The 15694-nt window shown below is 34.9% G+C and overlaps 1 protein-coding gene across 7 annotated transcripts in view; it reads left to right on the top strand.

The window, feature by feature from the left end:
- ARHGAP28 (Rho GTPase activating protein 28) overlaps nucleotides 1–15694 on the top strand; it is a 203555-nt gene that overhangs the window by 175364 nt on the left and 12497 nt on the right. For all 7 annotated transcript variants that reach the window (XM_026005931.2, XM_026005932.2, XM_072734928.1 and 4 more), the window contains 4 exons: nucleotides 542–739; nucleotides 1254–1367; nucleotides 9923–9979; nucleotides 11881–12005. In XM_026005931.2, the coding sequence (XP_025861716.1) occupies nucleotides 542–739; nucleotides 1254–1367; nucleotides 9923–9979; nucleotides 11881–12005 (494 nt within the window). The remainder of the gene's footprint in view (nucleotides 1–541; nucleotides 740–1253; nucleotides 1368–9922; nucleotides 9980–11880; nucleotides 12006–15694) is intronic.

Genomic DNA, 15694 nt, shown 5'->3' with positions numbered 1-15694 from the left:
AGAAAAATGATACTCAGAAAGTAAAATTTTAAAATTTTTGAATTGAGCTTACATTTGGATGAGGAATGAGATACTCGTGTTTTTTAAATGGATTTTTCTTTCCCAGAGAAATAGTAAATAGTTTTCAATGGTAATGCTTTAAATTAAGAGTGTTTTTTAGGGTTCCTTTTCTTCCTTCACAAGAAAACTACACTTGTGTTATTTGAAATGCAGTGTTTTCTCCAACTAGTTTAATACATAATTTTTAATATTTGCCAGCCTTGTTTTGAATAAAAGAAAATAAATGCAGACTATTATTTATAGAAACTCCAATATAATAAACTCCATAAAATTGAAAGTACTTTTATGAAGCAGAGAATTGAATATTCACATTTCTCATTAATGTTTTTCAGAAATAAAAGGGGCAACATTATACGTTTAACCATTTTATAGTTCTGACAGTTTTCCAGAGGCACTATGAATGGGTATAGAAATGAATGATAGCAATCAGAGGTCCTTTTAATAATTTACAGTAGTGTGACACGGTACTGTGTCTTTTTAGGTCCTCATGACATTCTTCAATAAAGTGATTGCCAACGAATCAAAAAACCGGATGAGTATATGGAACATTTCTACTATAATGGCACCAAACCTTTTCTTCAGTCGAAGCAAACATTCTGATTATGAAGAATTACAGTTAGCAAACACTGCAGCCCACATCATCCGCCTAATGCTTAAATACCAGAAAATTCTGTGGAAAGTGAGTAACAGTGTGATGACTGTGATGTTTTACTTGCAAGTCCACCAGCACCCAGGAAACATAAAGATTCTATGCCCTTAGTCACGGGGATGAAATGTGAATAAATAATCTCAGGTTGCTTTGTAGCATCTTTGCACATTCTTTAATGGCTGCTCCTAAGCATGTTTCCCCTTTTAAACAGAATCCTTTTATTTTTATTTTTTGAAGATTTTATTTATTTATCCATAAGAACCACAGAGAGAGAAGCAAAGGCATAGGCAGAGGGAGAAGTAGGCTCGCTACTCAGAGCCCGATGTGGAACTTGATCCCAGGATCCAGGATCAGGACCTGAGCCATCTCAGTGCCCCTAAACAGGAATCCTTGTCATTTTCTCTAATCTTTACAAGGACGATTGCCAAACTCACTGGTTCCAGAAAAGTGAGCATCCAGGAGTTACCATAACTGGAGACAGAGTCTAACGGGGAGGTTTAATTCAAACACTTTCCTTTTGATTCAAGCAGTGTTTATTCTCTAGGTTCCATCTTTTTTAATCATGCAAGTCAGAAGAATGAACGAAGCTACCATGTTGTTAAAGAAGCAGCTCCCAAGTGTCAAAAAGCTGCTGAGGAGGAAAACCATAGAACGAGAGGTAATGGCAATAAACTAAGGGTACAAATGTTGTTACTACCCAGGTTTCTATTTCTCAAAACATGACATAAAGTAGCTTGTAATTTAGAACCAAAAATTTTATATTCTTACAAAGTATCACTCTTGTTACCATAAACATTGTGGAAATGGTGTTTGTAACAGAGTACTGGGATCTTTTTCTTTTGTTGAAATATGTGCTTCTGGTTGAAGTTCTTGAAATATCTCTGTCATGAAGATTATTTAATATTCATATACTTAAGTCTAAGATGGTTCTCACAAAAGATAGAAGTCAACCTTTTAGTCCCTGTGAGCTAGATTTAGGGCAATCCAGTATATCTAATAAATAAAGAATTGTCTAGTGATTGGATAATAAAATAATTTTTTAAAGATTTTATTTATTTATTCCTGAGAGAGACACACACACACACACAGAGAGAGAGAGAGAGAGGCAGAGACACGGGCAGAGGGACAAGCAGACTCCATGCAGGGAGCCCGACACGGGACTCGATCCTGGGTCTCTAGGATCACACCTCAGGCTGAAGGCAGCGCTAAACCGCTGAGCCACCGGGGCTGCCCATAAAATAATTTTTATTTTATTTATTTATTTATTTTTAAATAATTTTTCATCTTCAAGGTGTTTAGTGTAAATTCATTGCATTCCAAAGAATTTTTGCTTTATCATAGTTTGTGCGGCATTGAAAGAGGGAACAGGTTTTAGAAGAATTATCTTTATTGCTTTAATTTAATTTGAGGAAGATCATGAGTATCAAACAGTCCCTGAGGAGGATGTAGAGATAAATGAAATTTGCTTTCCTCTTAAAGGAATTTCCACATAAAGTGGGAGAGAAATGTATACAAGAACCATGAATATGCATTAAGCATTAGACCAGTTATATGGACCATATGGCAGGACCATGCAGATGAGAAAGAAATGTGCTCCAGCTTGGAGAGTTGTGGACACCTTCATGAAGGAAGTAGTGTTTGAGCTACATCGTGAAGCATGGATAGTATTTTGAAGGGAGAAGGGAGGAGAAAGTTTATCCAGGGAAAGGAACAGTAAATGGCAAGGCAGTGAGCAGTATTCTCAAGTATTGCTAATTGATCTATCGTAATCATAATGATCATAATCCTGATGAGACTGTATTCCTTTATTGATTATAGGCAAAGTGACTTCAGAATAAGTAGAATCAGCATTATAATTTGGAAGAAATATTGCTTTGAGAAAAAAATCATTTTTAAAAAAAACTTGATATATAATCCTCATATCATACAATTCATTTATTTAATGTGTACAATTCAATGGTTTTTAGTATATTCAGAGATATTTGCAGTCATCAGTGCAATCAAATTAAGAACATTCTTATCACCTGAAAAAAAAACTATTCCCTTTGGCTATCATCCCTCTAAACACACCTTCACCATTTCCTTCTACCAGTTCTAAGCAACAATTTATCAATTTCTGTCTCTATAGAGCTCCTTGTTTTGGACTTTTAATGAATTAAATCATATAATATGTGGTCTTCTGTGACTGGTTTATTTTATTTAGCATTATATTTTTTTTGGTTCATCCAAGTCTTAATGTGTATCAGTACTTCTTCTTTTTTTTTTTTTTTTTTGCCAGATAACATTCCCTTATATGAATTTCCACATACTTTTTATCCATTCATTTATTAGTAGACATTTGGGTTAAATATATCTTTTACTCATTATGGATAATGCTGCTATAAACATTTATATTTATGTGTAGAGATATGTTATTACTTCTCTTGGCTATATGCTGGGTAATAAAGCAACACATATGTTGAAAATTGCCAGACTGTTTTCAAAACCAACTGTCCCATTTTTACATTTTCACCAGTAGTGTGTAAGGATTCAGATTTTTCCATATCCTCACCAGAACTTGTTATGATTGGAAATTTTCATTCTAACCATCCTCTTGCTGTAAAGTGGTGTCTTATTGTAGTTTTGATTTGCATTTCCCTGAAAACTATTGATGTTGAGCATCTTTTCATGTACCTACTGGCCAGTTTTATGTCTTTCTCAGAGAATTGTCTATTCAGATTCTTTGCGAAGTTTTGATTGGGTTGTCTTTTTACTGTTAAATTGTAGGAGTTCTTCATATATATTAGATATAAATCCCTTATCATCATTTGTTGAAAAGACTACTTTCCCCAGTGAATGGTATTGGCACTATTGTTGAAAATTGACCATAGATGTATAGGTTTTTTTTTTTCCAGACTCTTAATTCTCTTCTGTTGGTTTCTATGTCTATCATTATGCTAGTAACACAACTGTGTTGAATACAGTAACTTTTGTTTTAAGATTTGAAATTGAAAAAGGAGAGTCAACATTTTTTTTGAAATAGCTTTGGTTATTTGAGGCTCCCTAATTTCCATATGAATTTTAGGACCAGTTTTCCTATTTCTGAAACAACAGCAGCAGCAAAAACAACAGTAGTTGCAATTTTGATAGGGATTCCATAAATATGTGCATCAATTTGGGAAGTATTGCCATCTTAACACTACATTTTCTAGTCCATGAAAATGGATTATTGTCCCATTTATGTAGGTTTCCTATAATTTATAATTTCTTTTAACCATTTTTTTATAATTTTCAATGCACAAGTTTTATATTTCCTGGATTAATTATTTATTCCTAAGTATCTTATTCTTTCTTATTCTTGCAATGGAATCGTTTTCTTAATTTCATTTTTCGATCACTAATTATGGAAATACAACTGATATTTCTATATTGATCTTGTATTCTACAGTTTTGCTAAACTCATTTACTGACACTAATAGTTTGATTTTATGTGTGTTAATTCTTTAGGATTTCTACCTATAAGGTCATGCTGTCCATGAATAGAGATAATTTTCCTTCTTCCCTCTCAATCTGGGTACCTTTTACTTTTTTTGCTTAATTATCCTGGCTAGAACTCTGGCAGTATATTAAATAAGACAAGAGCAGAGATCCTTATTTTGTTTCTGATCTTAAGGGGAAATCTCAATCTTTCATCATTAAGTATGATGTTAAATCTGTGTTTTTCACAGATTGACTTGAGAAAATTCCATTCTTTTTTTTTTACTTTTTAAAATTCAATTTGTATAAACTTAAAGAAAAAAGTTTACTCATTTCTCCCCACTGTACCCCCTTCCCCACCACAGCAACCACCAGTTTTCTGTATCTATGAGCTGAGATATATAAATATAGACATAATTTAGATTCCAAATATAAGACAGATCATACAATATTTGTCTTCCTCTGTCTGACTTATTTCACTTGGCATTATGCCCTCAATATCTTGCCGTTAATATGGACGGGCCTCAAAAAAACTCTCTTCTAGTCTTAATTTGTTGGGTGCGTTTATGTTGGAAGGGTGTTCAGTTTTTGTCAAATATTCTTTCTTCATCTATTGAGATAATCATTGGGGTTTTTTTTTCCCCTTTCATTCTATTAATATGATCTACTACACTGATTGGTTTTCATATATCAAACTAACCCTGCATTCTTGGAATAAATCCTACTTGGCCAAGGTATACAATCCTTTTAATATGCTGCTAGGCAAGTTGCTTGTATTTTGTTGAGGATTTTTATATCAATATATCAACATTCATATAAGATTTTTTTTATTCATTTAGGATATTGACTATAGCTTTTATTTTTTGTTCCATGTTGTCTGCCTTTGGTATTGAACATACTGGCCTTATAGAATGAGCCAGGAAGTGTTCCTTTCTCTTCTGTTTTTTAGAAGAGTTTAAAATTAATAGGTGTTAATTCTCTAAATTTGCAGAATTCTCCAGCAAAACCAACTGGTCCTGGACTTTTCTTTGTAGGAATTTTTTTTGGATACTGACTCAGTCTTCTTATTCACTATAACTCTGTTTAGATTTGCTGTTTCTTCTTGAGCCAGCATTGATAGTTTGTGTGTTTCTAGGATTTTGTCTGTTTCATCTAGGTTATCTAATTTGTTGGCACACAAATTGTTCATGGTGTTCTCTTTTAATTCTTTTTATTTCTGTAATATTGGTAGTAATGTCCCCACTTACATTCTGGATTTATAATTTGAATCTGCATTCTTTTTTTTGCTTTCAGTCTAGCTAAAACATTGTCAATTTTGTTGATTTTTTTTTGAAAGGCCAACGTTTGTTTCATTGATTCTCTTTATTATTTTTCTATCCTAGTACTTATTAAAGTTATAACTTTTATTTATTTTGTTAAGCTTGTTTTAAGTCAGTTGGCCTTTTTCTTTAGTTTCTCAATGTAGAAGGTTAGACTTTTTTTTTTTTTAATGTAAACCTTTACATCTATAAATTTTCCTCAGAGAATTACTTTTGCTCTGTCCCATAGGTTTTGGTAGGTTGTGTTTCATTTTTGCCCATCTCAAAGTATTCTTTAATTTTTCTTGACCTGTTCATTATTTATTTAATTTCTATATGTATGTGAATTTCCCAGGTTCACTTCTGTTGCTGATTTCTAATTTAATTCTATTGTAGATGTACAATACACTTTACATTATTTTGATTTTCAAAATTTTTCTTAAAGATCTATTTATTTATTTTTACAAGGGGTGGGGAGGGAAAGAATCTCAAGTAGACTCCCCTCCCCCCGAGTGGGGAGCTCGATCTCTCAACCCTGAGATTATGACCTGAGCCAAAATCAAGAGACGGATGCTCAACTGACTGAGCCACTCAGATGCCCCAATATTATTTTGATATTTTTTAATTAATTGAAAATCATTTTGTGGCCTAATATATTATCTATCCTGAAAAATGTTTTATGCATGCTTAATGGTAATGAACTCTGCTATAGATGTCTATTATGTCTAGATAAAGTTTTCTGTTTACTCACTGATTTTTTTGCCTAGCTCTTCTGTTATTGAAAGTGAGGTATCAAAATATTGAAGTCTCTAGCTGTTGCAGAACTATTTCTCCCTTCAATTCTTTTTTTACTATATGTCTAATATTATTTTTATTCCACAACTCCTCCATTACTACCTTAATTTGTGTAGTTATTTTCCAGTATACTACTTTTAATATTTTATAATATATTTTTGTTGAAAGAAACAGTTGTTTCTTTAACTACACATTTTTAAATTCTCTCCTTAGTGGTTCCCCTGGGGATTACAAGTAACATCTTAATATATAGCAATCTGATTCATATTAATTTCACCTTCAATTCAATAGTATATAAAAACTCTACTTACAGGGATGCCTGGGAGACTCAGTTGGTTAAGCATCTGCCTATGGCTCAGGTCATGATCCCAGGGTCCTGGGATTGAGCCCCATGTTGGGCTCCCTGAAGTGAGGAGCCTGCTTCTCTCTCTGCATGCCATTCCTCCTATTTATGCACACTCTCTCTGTGTATCAAATAAATAAATAAAATCTTTAAAAAAATCTACTTACAGACCTCCATATCTCCTACTTTATGCTGTTATTGCTACAAATTCCATCTTTATTAATTAATTTTGTGCCCATCAATATAGATTTATAATTATTGCTTTATGCACTTGTCTTTTAAATTAGATGGGGAAAAAGCACATAATGGTGCCTTTTATATTTACCTATGTAGTTATATTTACTGGTGTCCTTTATTTCTTCATGTGGATTCAAGTTACTGTCTAGCATCCCTCCATTTTAGCCTGAAGGGACTATTGAAAAGCATGAAGGGGTTCACCATGACTGGGGGGCACAGGTAGCTCTGAGGTGGTGGCATCTAGAAGGCCTCTTTATTTTTTAAAGATTGTTTTGCCAGATAGAATTTTGCTTGACAACTTTTATTCTTCTTTCAGCCCTTTGATTATGTTTCATTCCATTGTCTTCTAGTTTTCATGGCTTCTGCTGAGAAACTAGCTGTTACTCTTATTGAAAAAATCTCTTGTGCATGCTGAGGTGCTTTTCTCTTGCTGCATTCAAATTCTTTGTCTTTTGAAATTTTGATTATGATGTATCTTGGTGTGGAGGTCTTTAAGTTTATCCTATTTGGAGTTTGTTGAGCTTTTTGAATAGGTCAATCAATGTTTTCAGCAAATTTGGATAGTTTTCAGCCATTATTTCTTAAAATATTCTTTCTGTCCCTTTCTCTTCTCTTCTTCCTGGACTCTTAATTATGTATGTGTTGGTACATTTCATGTTGGATATTATCCTACAGTTCCTCTTAGGTTTTGTTAATTTTTCTTCATTCTTTTTTTTTCCTGATATTCAGACCACATAATCTCAATTTATCTTCAAATTTACTAATTTTTTTCTTCTGCCTCCTTATCTGCTATAAACCCTTTTAGTAGATTTTTTATTTAAGTTGGATAACTTAATAACTTAAACTTAGTAACTTAAACTTAACTTTATTAAGTTATTTTTTATTAAGTTTTCAATCCAGAATTCTCATTTGATTCCTTTTTATAATTTGTCTCTTTTTTGATATTCCCAATTTGGTGAGATATAATTCTCATGGTTTCCATTAGTTCTTTGAACATATTTAAAATATCTTATTTGAAGGCTTTTTCTAGTAAGTTTAATGTCTAAATTTCCTTCAGGAGTTTCTTTTGAAACTATTGAAGCTCCTTTTTTCCCTATGCATGGGCCACATATTCTTGACATTTTTTGCCTGTCTTATAATTTTTTTGCTGTTATAGAATGGACTTTTTAAAAAATATTTTATTTATTTATTCATGAGAGAGAGAGGCAGAGACACAGGGAGAGGGAGAAGCAAGCTCCATGCAGGGAGCCCGATGTGGGACTCAATCCTGGGACTCCAGGATTACACCCTGGGCCAAAGGCAGGTGCTAAACCACTGAACCACACAGGGATCCCTGAATGGACATTTTAAATATTATAATGTGGCAATTTTGGAAAAAAGATTCTTCTCCCTCTCCCAGGGTTTGTTGCTGCTTGTTGTAGCTTTTGTTTATTTGTTTAATTACTTTTCTGCTGAGCTAATTTTATAAAGTTTGAATTCTTTGTTTTGCATGGCCACTGAAATCTCTGCTCCATGAGCTCAGTGGTTAGCTAATGTTTGCACAGAAATTTTCTTAAAAATCTTGAACAAAAACACTCCCAGTCTTTGCAGACAAAGTCTGTGTTTGTTTGGGTGCAACTTCAGCATTCAATAGGACAGTTTATGACTCTGCCTGAACCTTCACTTCCTGCCTGGACAAAGCTCAAAAGTCAGCCAGCTTATATTGACAGGTTAAGTTCTTTTCAGGTCTTTTTTGAACACATGCATAGCCTTGGGCATGCATATGGCTTTCTAGAGTCTTAGAAATATTTGGAGCTTTTCAAAGCCTTATTCTCCAAAGCATCTCAACCTCCAGCCTTGCCTCTCAAACTTTTTAGTCTGTTGTTTTCTCCAGCTTTTATCTACTACATCAGGTGGTGATGGCTAAATCATTTGCCTATAAATGTTTTCAACATCATACCACCTTAGCACTAGTCAGATTCCAAGTTAGTCCAAGATAGAGGCAGGCCTTCTGAGCCAGTATTCTACGGAGCCACCAACCAGGTCAGAACAAGGAATTAGTCATTCTGCTCCTTCCTGGACCTGTACCAGAAATTCAGGCTGCTTTTTTCAAACCTGGCACCGAACTAGGGAGCAGAGATGGGAAAAGTATAAGATTTAGTTATTTATTTAGACAGAGAGAGAGAGAGAGAATGAGTGAGGGGAGGGGCAGAGGGAGAGAGAGAATCCTCAAGCAGGCTCCTTGCTGAGTGTGGAGCCTGACACAGGGCTCAATCTCATGACCCTGAGATCATGACCTGAGCTGAAATCAAGAGCTGCTTAACCAACTGAGCTACTCAGGTATCCTTGGAGAAGTGTAAGTTTAAGTGCTACTAGATTTGTTGTTCTAACCAAGATTTAGCTGTTTTTGTTACTTAAGCACTCTTTTGGTCGCATCCTTTGGGCTAGTAGCCTTGGTGAATTAAAGCCTTTTTCTGTGCCTCAATTTTCTTATATTATAAATTGGGGAGAAAAGTAATTCTCTCCAACCTAATTCACAGGGTTGTCTTTAGCATCAACTCACTTACCATGTGTAAAAGCACTTTGTAAGTTGTATAATGCTAAATGAAGTCAGCTATTTCAATTTTTTTGTTGTTGTTGCAACATAGAGATATGAAAAAGGTAGAATTTAAAGTTTGTCAGTAGCAACACCATGGAGTGTCGCTGACCTAAACTCTTGACAGTGTTCTTTTCCCTTTTATTGCATGAATGGTAACATACATTAAATACTGTCCTGTGTGTCCTGCTTTACTGACTTAAAAAATCATGGTGATTATTCTATATCATTATTCCATTATTAGTTTACAAAGTTGGATTGTGTCCAAAATTCTATTGCTATTAAGATTTATGCACTAGTGAACAAACTTGCATATATGCTGTTTATCACAAACAATGTATATTTGTAGGATAAACTTACAGATGTGGCATTGTTGGATCATTTTATACTTTGATAAATATTTTCAAAATGTTTTCCATAAAGATTGTAACAGTTTACACTTCCAAGGGAAGCATGTGCTTATTTTCCCAACATTAATCATTACTGAGGACTAAATGTGTTTTATTTAGGTTATAAGCCCCAAGACTTCAAAGGTACTACAAAAATCACCCTCTTCAAGAAGAATGGTAAGAAAACAATTTCCTTTCCTCTCTTATTAACTCCTTATATGGTATTCTCTGGCTTTATCTACCATAATATGTGCATAATTTTGGTCATGATATATCCTTTAAACTTGACATTTCATGTGGCACATGAAGAAATAGTGTAGGGAGAGAGTCAACTAACTGATGACTCAAAATGTATGGTTAGGCAGCCTGTAAGCAATTATGAATACTGTAGGAATTTTCAGGGAAAATGTGATTATTATGATCACAGGAAAGTGATCATAATACCTTACAGAGACTTCTGGAGAGCTGGAAGAGGGGGGGCACGAAATGACCAAAAGAGTGTTTTAGGTGTATAGTCTTGGTTCCAATGACCCAGGGACACTCTGTACAACCCGCCCCCCCCCCCCCCCATAACCACCCAGTCCACCCTCCCACCAACATCCATTCTTTGGCATGCTCTTCTGGTTCTTACTGGTGATAGCAGAAAGTACCATAATAACTGATTCTATTTTTAAATGTTTTCTAGTGCTATTGTAACAAAGTATGACAAACTAGATAGCTTAATATATTAGAAATTTATTCTCTCACAATTATGCAGGCTAAAAGTCTGAAATCAGGGTGTCTGCCTAGTTCCTTCTGAAGACTGTGAGAGAAGGATCTGTTCCTGACATCATTCCTAGCTTTTGGTGATGCCGCCAATTCTTGATATTCCTTAGCTTGTAGATGTATCACTCCAATCTCTGCCTCCATCTTTGCACATTGTTTGTGTGTTTGCGTGTCTTCTCCTCTTATAAGGACGGTAGCCATATTGGATGTATGTCCACCCTACTCCACTATGACCTCATCTGGGCTAATTACAACTGCAATGACCCTATTTCCAAATACAGTTATATTCTCAGCTACTGGTAGTTAGAATTTCAACATATCCTTTGGGGAGACACAGTTCAACCTATAACATATTCCTTTTAGGGTATATATTGAGTCAATTCAACAACATAAGCCTTCTACATCAACAATGCTATCCTTTGAGAATGTTCAAATTTAAAATGATTATCTGAGGACTTAGCCAGATCCTCAGATAGAAATTTCTTTCTTTCTTTTTTTTTAGAAATTTATTTCTTTTCATATCTATATAGATAATTAATTTTAAAATATTCAAAATTTGGAAACAAAAGGAATTTTCCAGTCAATCTTGACAAAAGAAATTCCTGTTAATTAGATGACGCCATTCTATTTCATTGAACAAGAGCTCCAAGGTAGGTCTGCAGGCCAGTCTTGTCATATGAAAGCAGAGATACTCAGAAGTCCATATGCTGCTCTTCAGAGATAGGTCTGCAGGCCAGTCTTGTCATATGAAAGCAGAGATACTCAGAAGTCCATATCCTGCTTTTCAGAGATACTCTTCAGTCCATATGAAGTTATCATACACTTTGAGGAATCAAGTTTTAAATGCTCATTTGGAATTCAATTTGGGCCCACCAATCATTGTTACTAACTAAAGAAAAAGGATATTTAAAAAGCTATATTTTATAACTGATTCTTAACTCTTTGAGAAGGTTGATCTTAAAATATACTAAGATACTAATGCAGAATTCAACCTAAAGTAAGCTTATTTTAGGGCACAGTCAAGAAAATGAACTGATAGAAACATGAGATTTTGTCATAACATAGTGCTACTTCTCTGGTTATTTTAAGGCGTTATACAGGGCCTAAGTAAGTAACAAAAGTAAAGTCCCAGGTTAAGTTTAGTGTATCTTCCTTTGAAAAGAAAACAGTATTTCATTCTGGTTAAATACTGGTCACATTTACATGTTTTCCTAATTCACATTGCCACTGATTTTCATATCTCTTAAGTGTAGTCATTAAAGTGATGTTCATCCTAGTTTGACAGAATGTACTGAATTTTTCCCTATTGGCAGTCTGACGTGCCCGAAGGAGTCATAAGGGTCCATGCTCCACTTCTCTCTAAGGTGTCCATGGCCATTCAACTCACTAGTCACACCAAAGCCAAAGACATACTGGCAAAATTTCAATATGAGAACAGGTGAGTAAAAGTGAATATAGGTCTTTGTATACAAGGAAGGTGATCTTTTATTATATGAATAACTTTCTAGGCATTTACAAAGTTGGCCTTTTTGAAAAGTTAGGACCTGTTACTTTGGAGACTACCAGTAGAGGAAGTCAAAGTAGAGAAAGAGATTAGGTAGATTGTTGAATTGTTGATAACAAAGGTATTTGTTTTTTTTTTTTTTCTTTTTTAAGAAATTTCTACAAATAGGATTCCTAATAGATATCTTCTATCTTGGTGGTTTCATTTACTCCACGAGTTTTACTTTTTATTAGAATAAAAAAATATAGCAAGTTAGTTTTAGAGATACCTGGAATACCATTCCAGGCTTCATTGGGCTTCAACATGCATAGATCAGATAAAGTTTACATAGTTAAATAGACATTATAGCCATTGTTTTCCTTGAAACATACTACTAATAAATCTTGGGATCAGAATTTTATTTCCAAAAAGAAATCCTTTTGCTCATCTGCCATAAGTCACCTTGAAACAGCCTCAATCAGGATAATTTTTCTGTAGGCGTGCTTATTCAGGGATAAATATTTGCCCTGAGATTTTTAAAAGATGAGAAGCATGAGAAGTACTAGTTTAAATCCTTCCATTAGAGAACAGGTGCAGAGAGAGAGAGTTTTTTTTTTTTTTAAGATTTTATTTATCTATTCATGAGAGTCAGAGAGAGACAGACAGACAGACAGACAGACAGACATAGGCAGAGAGAGAAGCAGGCTCCTTGCAGGAAGCCTGATGTGTGGCTCGATCCTGGACCTGGGGATCACGCCCTGAGCTGAAGGCAGACACTCAACCACTGGCCACCTGGCATCCCAAGAGAGAGAGAATCTTAAGCAGACTCTATGCTTAAGCCCCAACATGGGGTTTGATCCTACAACCCTGAGACCATGACCCTCACTGAAATCAAGAGTCGGACACTTAACTGAGCCACCCAGGTGCCTAGAAATAATTAAATAATTAAAATATTCTTAAAGAGAAATCTTCCAATCATGTTAAAAAGGAGTACCCATGTTAAGGGGGAAAAAGGGTGATTGCAGAAGATTATGTACTGTAAGAATCCATTTATATAACATTTTAAAGTGACAAAATTTTAGAAATGGAGGGTAGGTTACTAGTTGCTAGAAGCTGGGGAGAGGAGATTATGGGGAGGGGAGATGGGTACCCTCATAAAAGGGTAACACAAGGACCTGGCAATGTAGGAGTTGCTCAGTACCTTGACTCTAATGGTAGATCAAAGAACCTATACAAGTTGTATTGAACTTAATACACACAAAAATGAGTACAAGTAAAGTCGGAAATCTAAATAGGATAGGTGGATCATATTAATGTCAATATGCTTAACTGTGACATTATACTGTATTTGTATAAAATGTTACCATTTGAGGAGAAGTGGGCAAAGAGTATGAGGAAATTTTCTATATTATTTCTTACAATTACATATGAATCTACCACTATCTCAGTAAAAATATTTCAATTAAAAAAAAAAAAACAAGAATGGCCAATAAAAATAATCTATGGTGTTAGAAGCCAGAGTAGTGTTTTTCTGTGAGGGTGGAAGGGATCGTGATTAAGAAGCCATGATAGTGGCTTATGGGGGCTGGTTATGTGGTATATTCACTTCGTGAAAATTCTTCAAGTATTCTTATAATATGTGCATATTTTGTATGTTCTCTTTATCTCTCTCATTTAGAGAGAGATACATACATACATACATATGTGTATATATATATACTTACATAAAAAAGTATATATATATATATTTACATAAAAAAGAAAAGAAGAGTAGAGTAGACAGGGGCCAAGAGGAACCCTGAAAACTTAACTTTTCTCTGCTGCTAAGACACTATAAGTAGTTACCACTAAGCAGTAATAGACTTTGAATTCTTCTGGGGGGATCAAATGTGTGAGAAAACTGCCTTTACACTCTGATGTAGACCTTTTGTAGAATAAAAGTGTTTCTAATAAAAATAAATTAGAATCAGTGACTATAAGTAGATGCAAATCCTTTTTATGAACTTCAGAAGATGTTGTCCAGTCCATTTTCTTAACTAGTTAGAACTGTGGCCAATTTAAGTTTAGTTGTAAGTTGGCACATCTGTGCCTGTTTCACTAGATGTTTATTTTCTGACTCCTAACCACCTCTTCTGTTTATGTAAAAAAAAAAAAAAAGAAAGAAAGAAAAAGAGAAAGAAGTCCCATTCTTCCCAGGTCCTCCCTGTTACGACTAAAACTCTTTGGACATAATATAATGACAAGCACAGGAAGACTCTGAAAGGTAGAAAGACAAGTGCTGACTGCCTAGGGATATCAGACCTATGAAAAAACATGGTGGTGAGTTCCTGAGTTTCCTTATTGCCTCCTATATGTCTAGACAGGGTGCTATGGAAACCTTCAACCTGGCATCGGTACAGACAATAAATGAGCTTTAGAGAGCCTGTTTCCCCATCCAAAGGACTGAAGAGAAGGTAGCCTAACCACAAAAAACATTTTGGCAATGTTTGCCCTACTCCAACCAAACACCAACAGGAAAACACACCACTACGCCTGTGATTTCAGTGGAACCAAGCAGGCAACTGATCTACATGCCCCACCCAACAGAATCAGGTGGTGATTCAGTTCCCAACCACGATAGTGTCAGAAGGATCCTGCCTCTAGCTGAGTTTCCTCCACCCAGCAGCAGTGAGACCTAATAAATCCGTTCAAGGCAGTTATCCACTACCTTCACCCCACCCTCAGAGTCAGTAAGGCACAGTGAAGAGCATCTTACCCAATAGCAACAAAGAAGCATGAGTCAACCTTCTGTTTCCTCTCCCTGGTGGCAGTAGAGCCTAGCAGGGAGCTGATCTTATACCCCCAATCCAAGGCAGCAAAGTAGTGCCAGTTGGTGTCCCACTTTCACTGGGCAGGTGGCAGTGGGGTCCAGCAAAGAGCTGAATATACACACCCACCCAGACCTTGTGCTAAACTTCAACAGGAGGAATTCCTGCCAAAAATGATTAAACAAGATTCAGAGTCTCATGATATCCAAAGTGTCTGCAATATGATACAAAATCACTCATTATACTAAAACCAGGAAAATCACGATAAGAATGAGAAAAGACAATTGAGAAATGCCAGTGCTAAATTGAATCAAATGTTAGAATTATCTGACAAAAGCAACCATCACAAAAAAAAGCTTCAACATGCAATTATGAATTCTCTTGAAACAAATGAAAAAATAGAAAATCTCAGCAAACAAAAAGAAGTTAAAATGAAATGAAAATTATAGAACTGAAAGAATAACTGAAATAAACTCCCTAGATGGGCTCATTAGTAGAGTGAAGATGACAGAGGATATAGTCAGTAGACTTGAAGACATATCAATAACATTATTTACTCTGAATAACAGAAAGAAGACCTACCCAAAAAAGTGAATATAGTCTCAGGGATTCATGGGCTGTAATGCATGGTACTGCATCAGTGCAGTACCAAAAGTAGAGAAAACAGGTACTAAAAAAGTATTTGAATAAATAATGACTGAAAACTTTCCAACTTAGCAAAAGGTATAAACCTATGTATTCAAGAAACTAAGTGAACCCAAATAGGACAAACCAAAGAAATCCCTTCCGAAACAACATAATTAAAGAAAAAAAAATAAAGAAAAAGAATAAAACCTT

The sequence above is a fragment of the Vulpes vulpes genome, chromosome 13, assembly GCF_048418805.1.
Source record: "Vulpes vulpes isolate BD-2025 chromosome 13, VulVul3, whole genome shotgun sequence".
Taxonomy (NCBI): Eukaryota; Metazoa; Chordata; class Mammalia; order Carnivora; family Canidae; genus Vulpes; species Vulpes vulpes.
Note: the sequence above shows the minus strand (reverse complement) of the source record. Positions and strands in the feature narration are given on the sequence as shown.